Source organism: Megalobrama amblycephala, linkage group LG4 (assembly GCF_018812025.1).
Source record: "Megalobrama amblycephala isolate DHTTF-2021 linkage group LG4, ASM1881202v1, whole genome shotgun sequence".
Taxonomy (NCBI): Eukaryota; Metazoa; Chordata; class Actinopteri; order Cypriniformes; family Xenocyprididae; genus Megalobrama; species Megalobrama amblycephala.
Window position 1 is genome coordinate 1,623,528 of NC_063047.1, and position 15,115 is coordinate 1,638,642.

A 15,115-nucleotide genomic window follows, 5' to 3' on the forward strand; every position below is an offset into this window, starting at 1 on the left:
ATAATACCGTATACCGTGATAAAAGCTTCAGCAATTAATCACAACATGAAAATTTGATATCGTCACATGCCTACATCATGCACTTGAGTATTACATGTTCAGTCTATAGGCCCGTAGCGTTTCTTTACAAACTGACATCGCCATCTACTGGCCTGGCAGCAAAAACAACTAATATGAATTTAAAACATTATTAAAAGACAAACAGTCAGCAATAAAATAAGAAAAAATAAACTAATTAGCAATAAAACTAATAAATACAACTAACAAAGATGCAAATAAAATAAACAGTGTTTTGTTTCAGGTAGGTCTAGTATTCAGGTACAGAAATTGAAATCAAATTTAATCAAATGTAAAATAGCACAGCACAGTCTTCACTTTATAAATAAAATGAACTTTTGTTCTTTGATCAAAATTAATGACGCAGATAGCAGCTGGTATATTAGGCTGCTGTCACTTTAAGAGCGAATGCACTGATCCAATATACTGGTACACGTGTGTTTTCTTTCTCAAAGACATAACTATCGTGAAAGAGAACTTGCGCGCTGTTTTCTTTGCGCACACAGAAAGCCGCCTCTCAAAGATTGTGCGAATATTGAAATGAGCTCTCTTTCGTGTCTTCTTGCACTTGAATGGTTTAAAATCATTAAAATACGCACACAGGAATCGATAAGTGGAATCGAAATTTATATTTTACAACTAGTATCCGCAGAACTTTCCACTGCCATCGGCGCTTTTATGGGATTGCAGTCTCATTTGCCACATTTAGTAATCAGGCCCTAAGTGTGTACAGTGTTTTCTCACCTGCTGCAGCATATCGTCGGCCATCTCCAGCCGCTTACGAAGCTCATCAACTTCCTGTTTCAAGGCATTATTCTCATTTACTCTCAGCTTGAGCTGTTCAGAAAGTTCTGAGCTCTGCTGCCTGGACTCCTCGCTCAAATTACTGACAGACACACAGAAAATATTCATACAACATCTCATATTCAGAACTAGGTTTACATGATATGCTACTTCACAATATTCATCTCCTGGCATTTCAAATCTACCATTTCTACCTCCTTCACATGCAGAACATCTGTATATATTTATTTCTACTGACTGATCTGGATCTTAAATGCACTTTAATGCTGGTTCTAATCTAAAAACATACATTCATTCATTAATAACATCTGGTAAATGAGTAAAAAGCAACTGAACATACTTACTTAAACCTGAGAACCTCCAATCGTAGACTGTCTCTCTCCTTTTCAAGCTCTTTATTATGCTGCAGAAACAAGGATTTTTGAAACTTAATCATGTCTTTTAAGACAAATGTAACTGATAATGAAGACGAATAGAGGATCTGCTACCTTCTCGAACTGCTTCTGTTGTGTCGAGACTGTAGATAACGTTCTCTCTAACTCAGACACTCTGTGTTTACTGGCCTGCAGCCGCGAGCTCAGATCTTCTGCCTCGGCTGCACACAAACACACACACGTGGAGAGGTTAGTGTAATAAAAAGGTAGATCTCGCAAGAATATGTGCAGGTCATGAATCAAAAGAAAGAAATTACATTTTTTGTGAAAAAGAAAATGAAAAACACTATGAAGAAAGATTAGGCTTGCTGCTGAAACACTGGTTAAAAATAAACTTAAGTGAGTGTGCAGTTATAGTTTTTCTGGACATGTTTTGTGAGGAAAAGATTTTAACTGTTATTTTACACACGCTCACTCACACAGTCTCACACACTCTTACACACCTGTCTTCTGTCGCGCCGCCTGCTGTGTGTAAGACAGGGCCGTCTGTAGCTCTGATTTCTCAGACACCAGGATGCCGATGGTCTGAATGTGAACCTGAAAGTGGACATGCATCACACAAAACTTCATGTTTGACATCAACTGGGGTTTTCCTGCATTGAATTTATTTTGGTGGCCGTCTAAATGAATCTTCCCAGCAAAGATTAATTTGATCATTTAAAGTGATGATATCTGCCGTGCTGCAGTACCAGTAGCTGCTAATAGCCAACGGATTTAAAGGGATAGTTCACCCAAAAATGAAAACTTTGTCATCACTTACAGACGAAAACTATGACGAAAAATGTTTGTTGATGACCTTTTTTTCCATGACGAAAACTAGACGATGAGAGATGACACCAATGTCATTAAACGATAACTGTGACTAAATCAACAATGCAATATCGTTGACGAAAAAAGATGAGACTAAAATGTGGTTAAAAACTTTCCCAAAATCACTCTTTTGAAATCACGTTTTGTTTTTGTCGAATAAAGGAGACAAAACATTAGGCTACAGACTGTTTTTACCAGCGTTCATGCTTACGGTTGCCAGATTTCCAGAATTTAAAGCCCCAATCAGAGCTTTTCTGTTAAAAGAACACGTTTTACTTCATCTTTGCAATCTGGCAACCAAACACACACAAGTTCTCTCGACACTGAGGAAGAAGCACGAATTATCTGAAAACACAGACAAGTAAGCTGGAGTTTAGCGATCTTCATTTGAGATTTTCTACTTAAATTAAAGGTGCCCTAGATTATGTTTTTAAAAGATGTAATATAAGTATAAGGTGTCCCCTGAATGTGTCTGTGAAGTTTCAGATCAAAATACCCCATAGATTTTTTTTTAATACTTTTTTTAACTGCCTATTTTGGGGCATCATTATAAACGCGCCGATTTTATGCTGCGGCCCCTTTAAATCCCGTGGTCCACGCCCACAGAGCTCGCGCTTGCCTTGAACAGTGCCTTAAAGTTTACACAGCTAATATAACCCTCAAAATGGATCTTTACAAAGTGTTCGTCATGCATGAGGCATGCATGCGTCGGATTATGTGAGTATTGTATACTGTTACATTGTTTACATTTGATTCTGAATGAGTTTGATAGTGCTCCGTGGCTAACGGCTAATGCTACACAGTTGGAGAGATTTATAAAGAATGAAGTTGTGTTTATGAATTATACAGACTGCAAGTGTTTAAAAATGAAAATTGCGACGGCTCTCTTGTCTCCGTGAATACAGTAATAACCGATGGTAACTTTAACCACATTTAACAGTACATTAGCAACATGCTAACGAAATATTTAGAAAGACAGTTTACAAATATCACTAAAAATATCATGTTATCATGGATCATGTCAGTTATTATTGCTCCATCTGCCATTTTTCGCTATTGTTCTTGCTTGCTTACCTAGTCTGATGATTTGGTTGTGCACATCCAGACGTTAATACTGGCTGCCCTTGTCTAATGCCTTTTATAATGTTGGAAACGTGGGATGGCATATGCAAATATTGGGGGCAAATATTGCGCTGCTCGTTTGCTGACTAAATCTGCCACCAAAGTGCAGGCTGATATCCAGCAGTGGTTCTCAAACTGACGTACGCGAACAAAATGCTGAGTTTTGCCGTTCATTTGATTCTACTCCACCTCAAAATGACATTAAAGATGAATTTATTTTTGAATGAATTATTATTTCATGTATTTGCATGCAAGTAAAATGCCGTAAATACATGACATTCGTGGTCAAAACCAACTGCATCCACGGCATCAAATCGTGCTACATTCGTGCCGTTCTCGACAATATACTTTTGTAAAAGTGGAGATTTAGCACTAACGTTACTAGCATGAAGAACAAATAAAGGCACCGACTGCATAGAGATTTAAGATTAAAACTCTCTTCGAATCAAAAACATACTCTGTGAGATATTGTTTTTAATGCTGATCATATTATACCAGCAAAAATGCAATGTTTCCCGAATATCCACACGATTTCAAATGTGACATTGATTTTATACAACAGCTCAACAAACAAAAGTGTCATATTAAGTGATGGACATTTTAAACAGTTTTGTCAGTATTTTTACTCTATTTTGCAACAAAATCCACAGCAGAACTGCGGCACACAAGCTGTGTTTCGTGAACGAATCTGCAGCTTTGAACGAATCATCAATGATTCAATGACCTATTCATAAATACGGCCGCTTGCTTTGAAACTGAATGAATGACTCGATGATTCATTCATAAAACAGTGACTTGCCGCCACCTACTGGCGGTTTTAATGTAACATTTAAAAGTATCACTTTGTTTTAATCATCATTGTATTTATTGATTTTTTTTTATCCATTATTTATTTTATAAAGGGATTTATAAATGTAAAAAAACAAAAATGACTTTCATAGTATTTTTTTTCCTACTATGGAGGTCAATGGCTACTGTAAACTGGTTACCAATATTCTTTAAAATATCTTCTTCTGTGTTCAACAGAAGAAAGAATCTGTTTGGAACAACATGAGGGTGAGTAAAAGATGACAATTTTCATTTTTGGGTGAATTATCCCATTAAAATGCTTAAAGGTGCCCTAGAATTAAAAACTGAATTTACCTTGGCATAGTTAAATAACAAGAGTTCAGTACATGGAAATGACATACAGTGAGTCTCAAACTCCATTGTTTCCTCCTTCTTATGTAAATCTCATTTGTTTAAAAGACCTCAGAAGAACAGGCGAATCTCAACATAACACCGACTGTTACGTAACAGTCGGGATCATTAATATGTACGCCCCCAATATTTGCATAAGCCAGCCCATGTTCAAGGCATTAGACAAGGGCAAAACGTCTAGATCTGTGCACAGCTGAATCAACAGACTAGGTAAGCAAGCAAGAACAATAGCGAAAAATGGCAGATGGAGCAATAATAACTGACATGATCCATGATTACATGATATTTTTTGTGATATTTGTGAATTGTCTTTCTAAATGTTTCGTTAGCATGTTGCTAATGTACTGTTAAATGTGGTTAAAGTTACCATCGTTTCTTACTGTATTCACAGAGACAAGACTCGTTATTTTCATTTTTAAACACTTGCAGTCTGTATAATTCATAAACACAACTTCATTCTTTATAAATCTCTCCAACAGTGTGTAATGTTAGCTTTAGCCACAGAGCACTATCAAACTCATTCAGAATCAAATGTAAACATCCAAATAAATACTATACTTACGCGATTAGACATGCTGCATGACGAACACTTTGTAAAGATCCATTTTGAGGGTTATATTAGCTGTGTGAACTTTGTTTATGCTGGTTAAGGCAAGCGCGAGCTCCGGGGGAGGGGAGCACGAGATTTAAAGGGGCCGCAGCCTGAATCGGCGCATATTTAATGATGCCCCAAAATAGGCAATTAAAAAAATGAATAAAAAAAATCTATGGGGTATTTTGAGATGAAACTTAACAGACACATTCAGTGGACACCTTAGACTTATATTACATCTTTTAAAAAGATGTTCTACGGCGTTCTACAACATTCCTTTAACTTGTGATGTTTATATGTAAATATATATGTGACCCGTCACGGAAACCAGGGACACAAGTCGGCAGCACAACTCTTGAGCAAAATGAGAAAGAAGCATTTTTTTTCAAAATTGGTGATTTTCGTGTTTTTGCAGAATCTGTTAGTTGAGATCATGAAGAAGCCTTTCCGTGTTTGAGATAGCAGTATTGGTATATTTAAAAGCGTACATTTTGAGGTCGAAATCGGCTTGTTTTTCGGAGATTCTAGCACGCAGTAGGGGCGTGTCATGTCTGTGTGTATTTCCATACTGGGAAGCGTGGCTACTTATTATGCAGCGCTCCGGCTCTAGCTGATATCAAAATTCAATGAAGAACCGTGGCCGTTACACCGAAAATGTTTTGAAGTACTTCTTCGACAAGCCGGATGCTTATGAACAAGCGCTCACTGATTCTGAAAACGATCTGAGCGACGATGAAAGCGGCATAATAAGACATTACCTCTCTGGAGTGGGTAACGCGCCGGCGCATTTTGCAGGATTTTTTTCACATTGCAGCAAAACAGACTTAAAATACTCCGTCATTTTTTGTCATAGAGACATAAGTAATATATCAATTGAAACTATAGAATGTCTTCTTTTATTTGTGTACACTCAGAGTAAAAACACAATGTTGTGCTTTTTGTAAAATAAAGAAAACTAACATGATGCGTGATCTCTCGTCTCCCTCTGAACGAAGTCCAATCTGATAGTTCTCAGAAAATGAACTGTAACTTAGTGAATACTAATCATAAAAAAATTATACTTATGTCTGAAAAAACATTGAAATGTCACGTTTTAAAACGTGTAAGTCAAATCGAAAACAAACCTTCTGTGTTTATGTAATCTTTATGAAAAGAGAGCCATGTCAGAAGTCCGTGATTCAGCTCATTATCCGCTAATGCGGCCACGCCCACGGAGGGAGCGCTATTCAGACGCAAATTCTGAGTCAATGCATGCATTCATCGTCTCAATCGTGTATTTATTGTCTTGAAAAGTGTTTTGAATAGCCATAGTTAGCGATCTCTGGCCTCTGTTAGTCCAGTTATTTCCTGGATTGCCTATTCTTCTTTAACAGGCTTCTCAGGTGAGAACATTTCATTTCATGATTAGTGACCAAAATGATCACGGTTATCACAGAATCCTGTTCAAAAAGTCAATTCACCAAGTTTTATGTGGAAAACCAGCAAATAAAAAATAAAATTAGCATCAATATGTACTTTTTCTTTACATAAACATTAAAATAATAACATTAAAAATGATGGGCAGATTTTAAAGGAGTGTCTTGCAACATGTTATCTACAATGCACGAGTTCAAATAGAGTTTTGACAAAAAAGTCACATATTTCAGCCTCTAAATCATTTTTATAAAAGTCAAAAAAGATAAATTACTGACATTTACAATGCACATTAACCTTTATTATTAATAGTATGCGGTCCATGCAGCTTTACAGGGGGTATGGCTTATCTAAATGAGATGTAAATGAGCCCTATTGTCACTCCCAGCAGGTGAGAACAGGTGAGAACTGCAACTTTAGAGGCGTTTTTCTCCCTATAGAGCTTTCTTGATTGCCTACCTTCAAATGGCCACAACTTCTCCAAATATTATCAGATTTCCATGTGTCACACATCGTTGGAAAGCTTGGAGACTGCACTTTCAGAATCTGTGAATAACTCAAAATGCCCCAAAACCGACTTGTGTCCCTACTTTCCGTGACTGGTCACATATGTTCCAGTGTGATGTGATCACACAAACTGCGATCCAGATTATATTTGTGCCAAACTACCAGCAAAAGAACCAAATATATAAGACCTGTTTGAAGAAAATATGGCCAAATATTCAGTCGCTGACTGTTCCAACAAGCTCATCCTTGAGTAATTCATCAGCAAATCAGACATGACTTCAGTACAGTGTAACATCTGTTCACCTGTAGCTGTTCACGCATCGCTCCCTGCTCCTTACTGAACTTCTGCTCAAACTCTTTCCGCTCCTGAGGAGAAGAGATGATGCTCAATAGGAGTAGTTGCACATAACAAACGATTAGCGAGCAATATAATAACACTGCTGCCCGCTTACCTTCTGTAGTTGATCAGACAGCTCCTGAGACTGCTTCGTCTGAAAACACAGAACAAACACGGTCAACATTAAACCGACCTCTCACACGCGAGTATCAAAACAGATGTTTACTAGGTCACGCACTCATGTCTGAATAAATGCTAATCATGTGTGTTTAATAGTACGTGTGACTATGCATTCTTGAGTATTGTAATTGCATATTAAGCATGAATATTGAGACTATGTTGCAAACTTTAATGTCTCATTGTACACTGTTTTGCATGCAAGAACGTGTCCCTGTGCGAATGTCTCCTCAGGTATCACGGGACGTTCCGGACACACAGTCATGTATCATGCACACACTCTTACCAGTGTCTCGAGTTTGGACGCGAGCTGGGTGTTTGTTAGCGTGCTGGAGTCCAGAGCAGCTGCCAGCTCTTGGTTGCGAGTCTGACGTGGCGGCATGCACAGAGAGAGAGAGAGAGAGAGAGAGAGAGAGGACGAATGAAAGACTCAGACATGATAGGACAAACAGGCGGTGATACGGTGTAACACAAAGAATCTGTTATACGTGTAACTGAACGCTCTCAAAACTGAGTAATGTGGATAAACAGGCATTGGTTCGTATTCTAGCAGAGCGACATTAAGCATTTTACTCAAAAGTGAGTCCTTAAAGTATAAATAAATGGGATATCTCTATTAAAATTAACACTTTGATGCATTAAATGATCAAAAGTAATAATAATTTTACAAAAGATTTGTGTTTCAAATAAATGCGGTTCTTTTGAACTTGATATTCATCAAAGAATTCTGAAAAATAAAATGCATCACAGTTTACATAAAAATATGAAGTGTTTTCAACATTGATAATAATCAGAAATGTTTCTTGAGCAGAAAATCAGCATATTGAATGATTTCTGAAGGATCATGTGACACTGAAGACTGGAGTAATGATGCTGAAAATTCAGCTTTGATCACAGGAATAAATTACACTTTACTATATATTCACATAGAAAAAAGTTATTTTAAATTATAATAATATTTCACAATTTTACTGTATTTTTGATGTAGCCTTAGTGAGCAGAAGAGACTTCCTTTAAACTTTTGAACGGTAGTGTATGTGCAGACGAAACGAGTTAGACTGTAACTTATAAACTGAGCCTCTACCGGTCGAGCAGCAGGTTACAGATGTGTTTGTGAAGCTGAAACAGGATGTTTGCTCAGTGTAGCAGGAGATCATGTGAGCGCCCGGATTAAACACCAGCACTACCACGGGACACACTGCAATAACGCACATACCGAGAGATACACAACTAATTAATTACTCAAGTACTGCATAGCAGAGAATGTTTCAAATTTAAAAAAAATATATTTTTAGCAAGAAAAGTGTAAATTGTTCTTGATTTGGTCTGTAAACCATGAAGCAATCAATCTGGGATATAATTGTGAAAATGATATCAAGTGACAGACGCTCTGAAACAGCCAGTGCTGTAAACCCCTACAGACTTCAAGCTATTTTCATCGTAAGAACTTCAATAAGATTATCCTGCTCGAGTGAGATTAGTGACCGTTGGGAGTGTTCATTATAAACCTCTAGAGTAAACAGTACAGTAATACAGATCTGCACATCTAGTTCTTTTTAAAGAAAAGATGATGTTAAAGTTAATAAGAAGAGGTCATTTAAAAGTAAAACGTATTGAATACCTCCAGTTCCTTCTCGTTGACTGTCGGTGGATCGCTGTCTCCATTGATGTATGTTGATGACTGCATTTCACCCAAGAGGGAAATAAAACACAATTACACAAATGAATCGTCGTCTTTGGGGATTCAAAGCTTTGTCCTGAATCATTTAATCCTGAAATTGATGATATTTGGGCTATTTCTAAGTGTTAAATAAGAATTGAACAGCTATAATGCATAATATGTTTATTCTCTCAAGGCATGTAAATTAATGAAATATTGTTGGTTCAATTGAGAGGAACCATTGGTTTAGTTCCTAAAAGTAAAGATCAAATGAAATATAAATATTATACATAAAAATATAAATAATTTACTTTCTTATAAAAATTTAAATCTTCATTGGTGCATGTTAATCTAAAAAAAAATAAGTTGCTTTCATAATCTTTCATTAAAAGTTAAATACTTCTGAAATTATGTTTCTGCTGATGAAACCAAGCAGGGCGGGAAAAATAACATTACCTAATAACATTATAGCATCATAATCCACCCAAACACAGACATTACAGCAAGCAGACAGACTCACGTCAGACAGAAGTCCATTGAGCTGCTGGGAAAGTTGTCTCAGGCTCTCTGTGGACGACAGCGGCCTGCAAACACAAACATGAGCTCAACTTTACACAATAAACCATTTAGTGTTACGATGAACTAAACAAGCATTATAAACATATAAAATCTGAGGTTTTGTCATTGGTTAAGCAAGCATAAAAAACACATTTGTGTTGCTTGAAATAAAATGAATGTAATGTAAATAAAATAAAACATTAAAAAATATTTGCCAAAGCAACATTTATCATTTTAATTTATTTTAACTTGATGTAATAAATAATTAAAACTGAAATAAATAAAATATATGCTTTTTAAAAGCATAAAACTTACAAACAAAAACAAAATAATAATAAAACTAACTAAAATGAAAACAGAAAATAAAAAATAAAAAATTATAATAGTATCTCAATGAGGATGCTTCGACACATTTTCCACAAGATATGCTTTTCCGCCTTAAATTCAGGGTTATTATAGTTAACATTTTTTGTTACTTGAAATAAAATTAATGTTTACTGAAATAAATAAAATATTTAAAAAACACTTAAGATTTTTTTTATTTCAGCTAGTTGTCCAGAAAACATTTCTCATTTTAATTTATCGATGTACTAAAATAAAAACTGATATAAAATTAGTAAAAAAAACTATATATATAAATTACTAAAAATAAAAACTACTTCAAATAGTTATTAAAAACTGTAACAGTACGTCAGTGACAGTAAAATAACACTGTGTGAATCAAAGCTTGTTCTCTGTGTTTTTGTGTAAATATTTTCAGAATCAAAAAACAGTCTGTTAGTGTTTCGCTCCAAAACTCATGAAACGTTCTGATTGGCTGTGAGAAAGAGCAAACTCACCTTTTATCTTCCAGAGGATGTTCGTCGCCATTTGCGTCTGCAGTGTAATTCTGCTGGAAAAACATACAAATCAAAAACACAAACTTGAGAATATGCGCCAACACAAGAAACACCTGATAAAAGCAATACACTAAACTAGATAAAAAAAGTTTGTCGAGACAAACTTTAAGTTGGCTTGAAAAAGCCGGTCCAGAAAGTTTGAAACAGTTTTAAAAGTTTTCAGTTTGATAGTTTTAGTAATTTTGATAGAGTACTAGGGTGCTCTGTCTGGTTGCTAAGGTGTTGCTATGCGGTTGCTAGGGTACTCTGGGTGGTTGCTAGTGTATTGCTATGCGGTTGCTAGGGTACTCGGGATGGTTGCTAAGGTATTCTGGGTGGTTGCTAGGGTGCTGCTACTTGGTTGCTAAGGTACTCAGGGTGGTCGCTAGGGTGTTGCTATGTGGTTGCTAGGGTACTCGGGGTGGTCGCTATGGTGTTGCTATGCGGTTGCTAAGGTGTTGCTATGCGGTTGCTAGAGTACTCGGGGTGGTTGATAGGGTGTTGCTAGATTTAGTTTGATAGATAGATTTACTTTGATAGATTTAGTTAGATAGATAGATAGATAGATGAGTTTCAATGAGTTTCAATGGATTAGAAATAGTACATAGAATGGCACTTGAGTCTAATTGAGTTTTTGAGTCTAATGGGCTTCCGTAGTTTAAATTTGAATTTTGACAGTTGGAGTTTGAACAGTCTTGGCTCATTTGAACATTCAATCAATGAAAGTCAATGGGATTTTTCCAAGCTTTAACAGTCTTTTTTAGGAAAACTGTAAGTCGGTTCAGTTAGAAAAGATATAGCACACCAAGTCAGAACAGTCTGAAGGTCTGACCTGAGTTTGGAGTATGTAGAGTTAAAGCTCTAGGAGGAGTTGGAGTTGGAAATTTTAGTCTCAGAAGAAAATAGCATAACAGTAAGTTGGCTTTTTCAAGCCAACTTAATTAAATGACATGCATGTAACAGGTTAAAAACATGAGCAGACAACATCTAAACAGTTAAAAGACACAAACAGACAACGGCTGTGTCTCAAAGCCTAGTGATCTGCGACCTAGACAGCATCAAACACCCAGTGACGCTTCTGAAACGCAGCTTAGGTGAAGGACATCAACACACACAGACCTGCAGGACAGCGTTATCAGCGACACACTCGGTGTTAATAGCAGAAGCGGGGTTAGAGACGGGATCAGCACTGGCCTCCTCCAGCTCCTGCGAGACCCGGGTCACCGCGTCCACTCGATCCTGACGCAATACAGCGACAAACACGCATTAAACTCAGCTTTCACACACATACATCACATATTCCAGGCATACCCAATTCAACATATATTCAAAAACATTCAATCCCTGCAGGCACTAATGCTGCTGATTAAGACTGAAACATGAATCAAAGATGCATTAAAGTCAACATGAAACAGCATGTGATGACTGCGGAGTAAAATATATAAAACATGCATTCCTTCAGAACAGCGTGCACTGATGAATCAAGAGTCTGATTTCATTTAGATGATGCAAACGTAAACTTCTTCCTGCGATGATCTCACAGCATGCGAGGGAACACAGAAGAGCGAAAGGAAGGAGAGGAGGGACCGCGAGCAGCTCACCTGACTGATGTTGACGAATGGAGGCTGAGACACTCCATTAGTCAGACTAAGATCAGACACCATAACTTTGAGAATATTCTCAATCTACAGGGGAAGGAGAGGCAGACGATAAAGGAGAAGGGTTGAGAGAGGAGGAAGTAGTAAGAAAGTGATAAAGGAAGCACTAAGGAGGCAGGAAAGACTAGATGAAGGGTTAGCAGTGCATGAACCTGATCAACCAGCCATTGTACGCAAAACAGACCTTTCGCTTATAGCGTTTTCTGAATATTTTTTGTATATATATATATATATATATATATATATATATATATATATATATATATATATATATATATATATATATGTTTTTTTTTTTTTAAACTAACAATTAATATTTAGGGTTAATTTGTTTTTCAAGGTTCTTATTTGTGCATGTGATGATATGTAGTGAATTTGTTTTCCTTAAATGCAATAACAAACAGAACCAACAATTAATTAAGGACATACAAAAATAGAATATAATTTATTATATATATTATAAAAAATTCTATCATGAAATATGGTGTGAAAAAACTGAAAATATAAGATTTTAGGGAGAAAAAAAATAATAGCAAAGATTTGTATGGAAAATATATTATTAAATATATTTATAAACAAATATAATATAAACAAAACAATGTATACAGTACCTGTACAGTGTGCAAATTTAATTGTATTAAATATATTCATTTAATAACTTAATACTTAATCATTAAAGATAATTAAATTATATTAATATATTCAATTAACTAAATAAATGAAATAAAATTTAATTTAATTAAAATAAAATCAATTAATTAAAATCAGTACAAATTGTACATATATTTATATTTTGCTGTACAGCTGTTCATTTAATTAATTATATTAAATATATTAATTTAATACTTCAGTCATTACAGAGAATTTAAATGATTACATTAATATATTAAATTAACAACATTATATATATATATATATATATAATTATTTTTAATTAATTTAATTAAAATCAGTACAACAAATATTATATATTTTTATTTATTTATTTATATTTCACTGTACTGCTTTTATCTAAGTTTTAGTTCATTATTTCCAGGTAGTCAGTAATTTTAGTGCTTCAACTTAAACTATTAATAATAGTAAAACATTTATTTTATTTTTTTCCAGCTGTATTATTAACAAAATGTTTATTATACAATAACAAAAATGTTTCCAAGTTTTAGTTTTATTTATTTCCAGCTAGTAATTTTAGTGCTTCAACTTGACAAGATGACATTTCTAATTTTGGTTTATTTATTTATATCAAATATATATATATATATATATATATATATATATATATATATATATATATATATATATATATATATATATTTTTTTTTTTTTTTTTTTTTTTTTTCAGATTTATTATAATTAAAAAAAAAACAAAAGCTTTATTTTTTTAACAGAACCCTGGATCAGACCATCTGTAATTAATCTCTGAATAATGACTGTTTACTATTGTCTTTTTACAGCAGAAATGAATTCTGTTTGCATCACAGAATCATTATTTTCCTGTTTATCACTGTGAAGCTGCTTTGAAACAATCTGTACTGTATGAAGCACTGTGGAAATAAAGGTGAAGTGACCTGTAATTACTGTTCTGCGTCAGTGCAAACAGAGCCAATTAGAAAAAACGAGAAACCCAGACCTGTTTAAAACAGTAGGACTAGATGCTAAAACAGTCCCTCAAAATGGTGAAGAGGAAATATAATTCATTACATGCAAAAACGACAAAAACCGATTAGATCCTCAAACAGTTCCTGAAACGAGGATTGATTCCTGCCGTGGGAAAATACCACTAACTGATCAGTCAAAAGACAAACAAATCCCAACAAAGACACAGACAACATTCAATCGCATCCAGCCGGCGAAGCACTGATTTCACAGCATAGACAGATTACGCACCTGACTCACATTGTCTGGAGAGCGTCTGTCAGCAGGTGCGTCCGTCTGATCGCCGCCTTTCACTTTCCTCTTCTTCTTTGGTCCAGCACTTCCTGTGGATGGGATCGTCTTCTGTTGAAACTCCTTCAGCTGCAGAAGAAAAGAGCAGGAACGTTAAACACACAGGCTATGTTTGATATCAAATATATAACATATAAAAGCTACAGTGTCAGTCGTATATGAGTGCAGATCGTTTCACAACAAAAGAATGTAAAGCTCCGCTTTCCAGAAGTGGGCGGAGCTTTAACAGCTCAACAACAACAAAGCTGGAGAATCTCACGCAGCCAAAATGAGGATTGTCAGTAACGGTGTTCAGCCTTACATTGTTCAAACCGGAGTCGACACTGATGGAGAGACTCAGGAAGAAGTTACAACTTTTAGACGTTTCTGAATGGTTAGTGGATAAATTGATGTAGTTGCTGTGGAGTTGATTCAACTCATCCACTAGCATGTGCCGTCATGTTCATCTTTTGTGTTGAATTGACCCTCGTTTGTGAAGCAGTCCGGCGTAAAATGACGGCATGTCAACAACACTCTACTACAACAACTCTTCCTCTTCTCTAAAGCAGCCCAACATGGCCCCGCCCCCTTTGTTGTGTGTTCTCAGGGGCGGGGTTTATGTAAATTTTGTGGTTTGTGATGTCACAAACCTGGCAAGAAGCTCATTGTAGTCCCTACCAGCCTTAAAAAGCGATTTCTATAAAAGAAAATATCTCCTTTGCATTGAACTTTGAGTGTCGTAACTTTGCAGATGTTGTTTATGATCAAACAGCAACATTACACAATAACTAAAGTTAAAAAAAGTCATGTTACATGCCATTTCTTTGTAATTAATAGTGAAATTTACTAGCAATTTCGGAGTGAAAACTGTTTCTGCACCAAAATTTTGTTCAGCTGCTGTTTAACTAAACCAAACATCAATTCACCACTGACAACTCGAGTCAATAATCTGTCCTAATTCTGCCACAGTTTAAACACACTG

The 15,115-nt window shown here is 35.5% G+C and overlaps 1 protein-coding gene across 12 annotated transcripts in view; it reads right to left on the minus strand.

The window, feature by feature from the left end:
• golga2 (golgin A2) overlaps positions 1 to 15,115 on the minus strand; it is a 30,226-nt gene that overhangs the window by 13,812 nt on the left and 1,299 nt on the right. Inside the window, exons 2-13 of one of the 12 annotated variants that reach the window (XM_048186735.1) lie at positions 14,104 to 14,223; positions 11,669 to 11,788; positions 10,511 to 10,560; positions 9,634 to 9,697; positions 9,075 to 9,134; positions 7,740 to 7,820; positions 7,392 to 7,430; positions 7,243 to 7,305; positions 1,739 to 1,832; positions 1,350 to 1,456; positions 1,206 to 1,264; positions 802 to 943 (exon numbers count right to left, since the gene is read on the minus strand). In XM_048186735.1, coding sequence (XP_048042692.1) covers positions 802 to 943; positions 1,206 to 1,264; positions 1,350 to 1,456; positions 1,739 to 1,832; positions 7,243 to 7,305; positions 7,392 to 7,430; positions 7,740 to 7,820; positions 9,075 to 9,134; positions 9,634 to 9,697; positions 10,511 to 10,560; positions 11,669 to 11,788; positions 14,104 to 14,223 — 999 coding nt within the window. Of the gene's footprint in view, positions 1 to 801; positions 944 to 1,205; positions 1,265 to 1,349; positions 1,457 to 1,738; positions 1,833 to 7,242; positions 7,306 to 7,391; positions 7,431 to 7,739; positions 7,821 to 9,074; positions 9,135 to 9,633; positions 9,698 to 10,510; positions 10,564 to 11,668; positions 11,789 to 12,150; positions 12,235 to 14,094; positions 14,224 to 15,115 lie in introns of all 12 variants that reach the window. The other 11 variants (XM_048186734.1, XM_048186739.1, XM_048186738.1 and 8 more) reach the window with 11 other exon arrangements.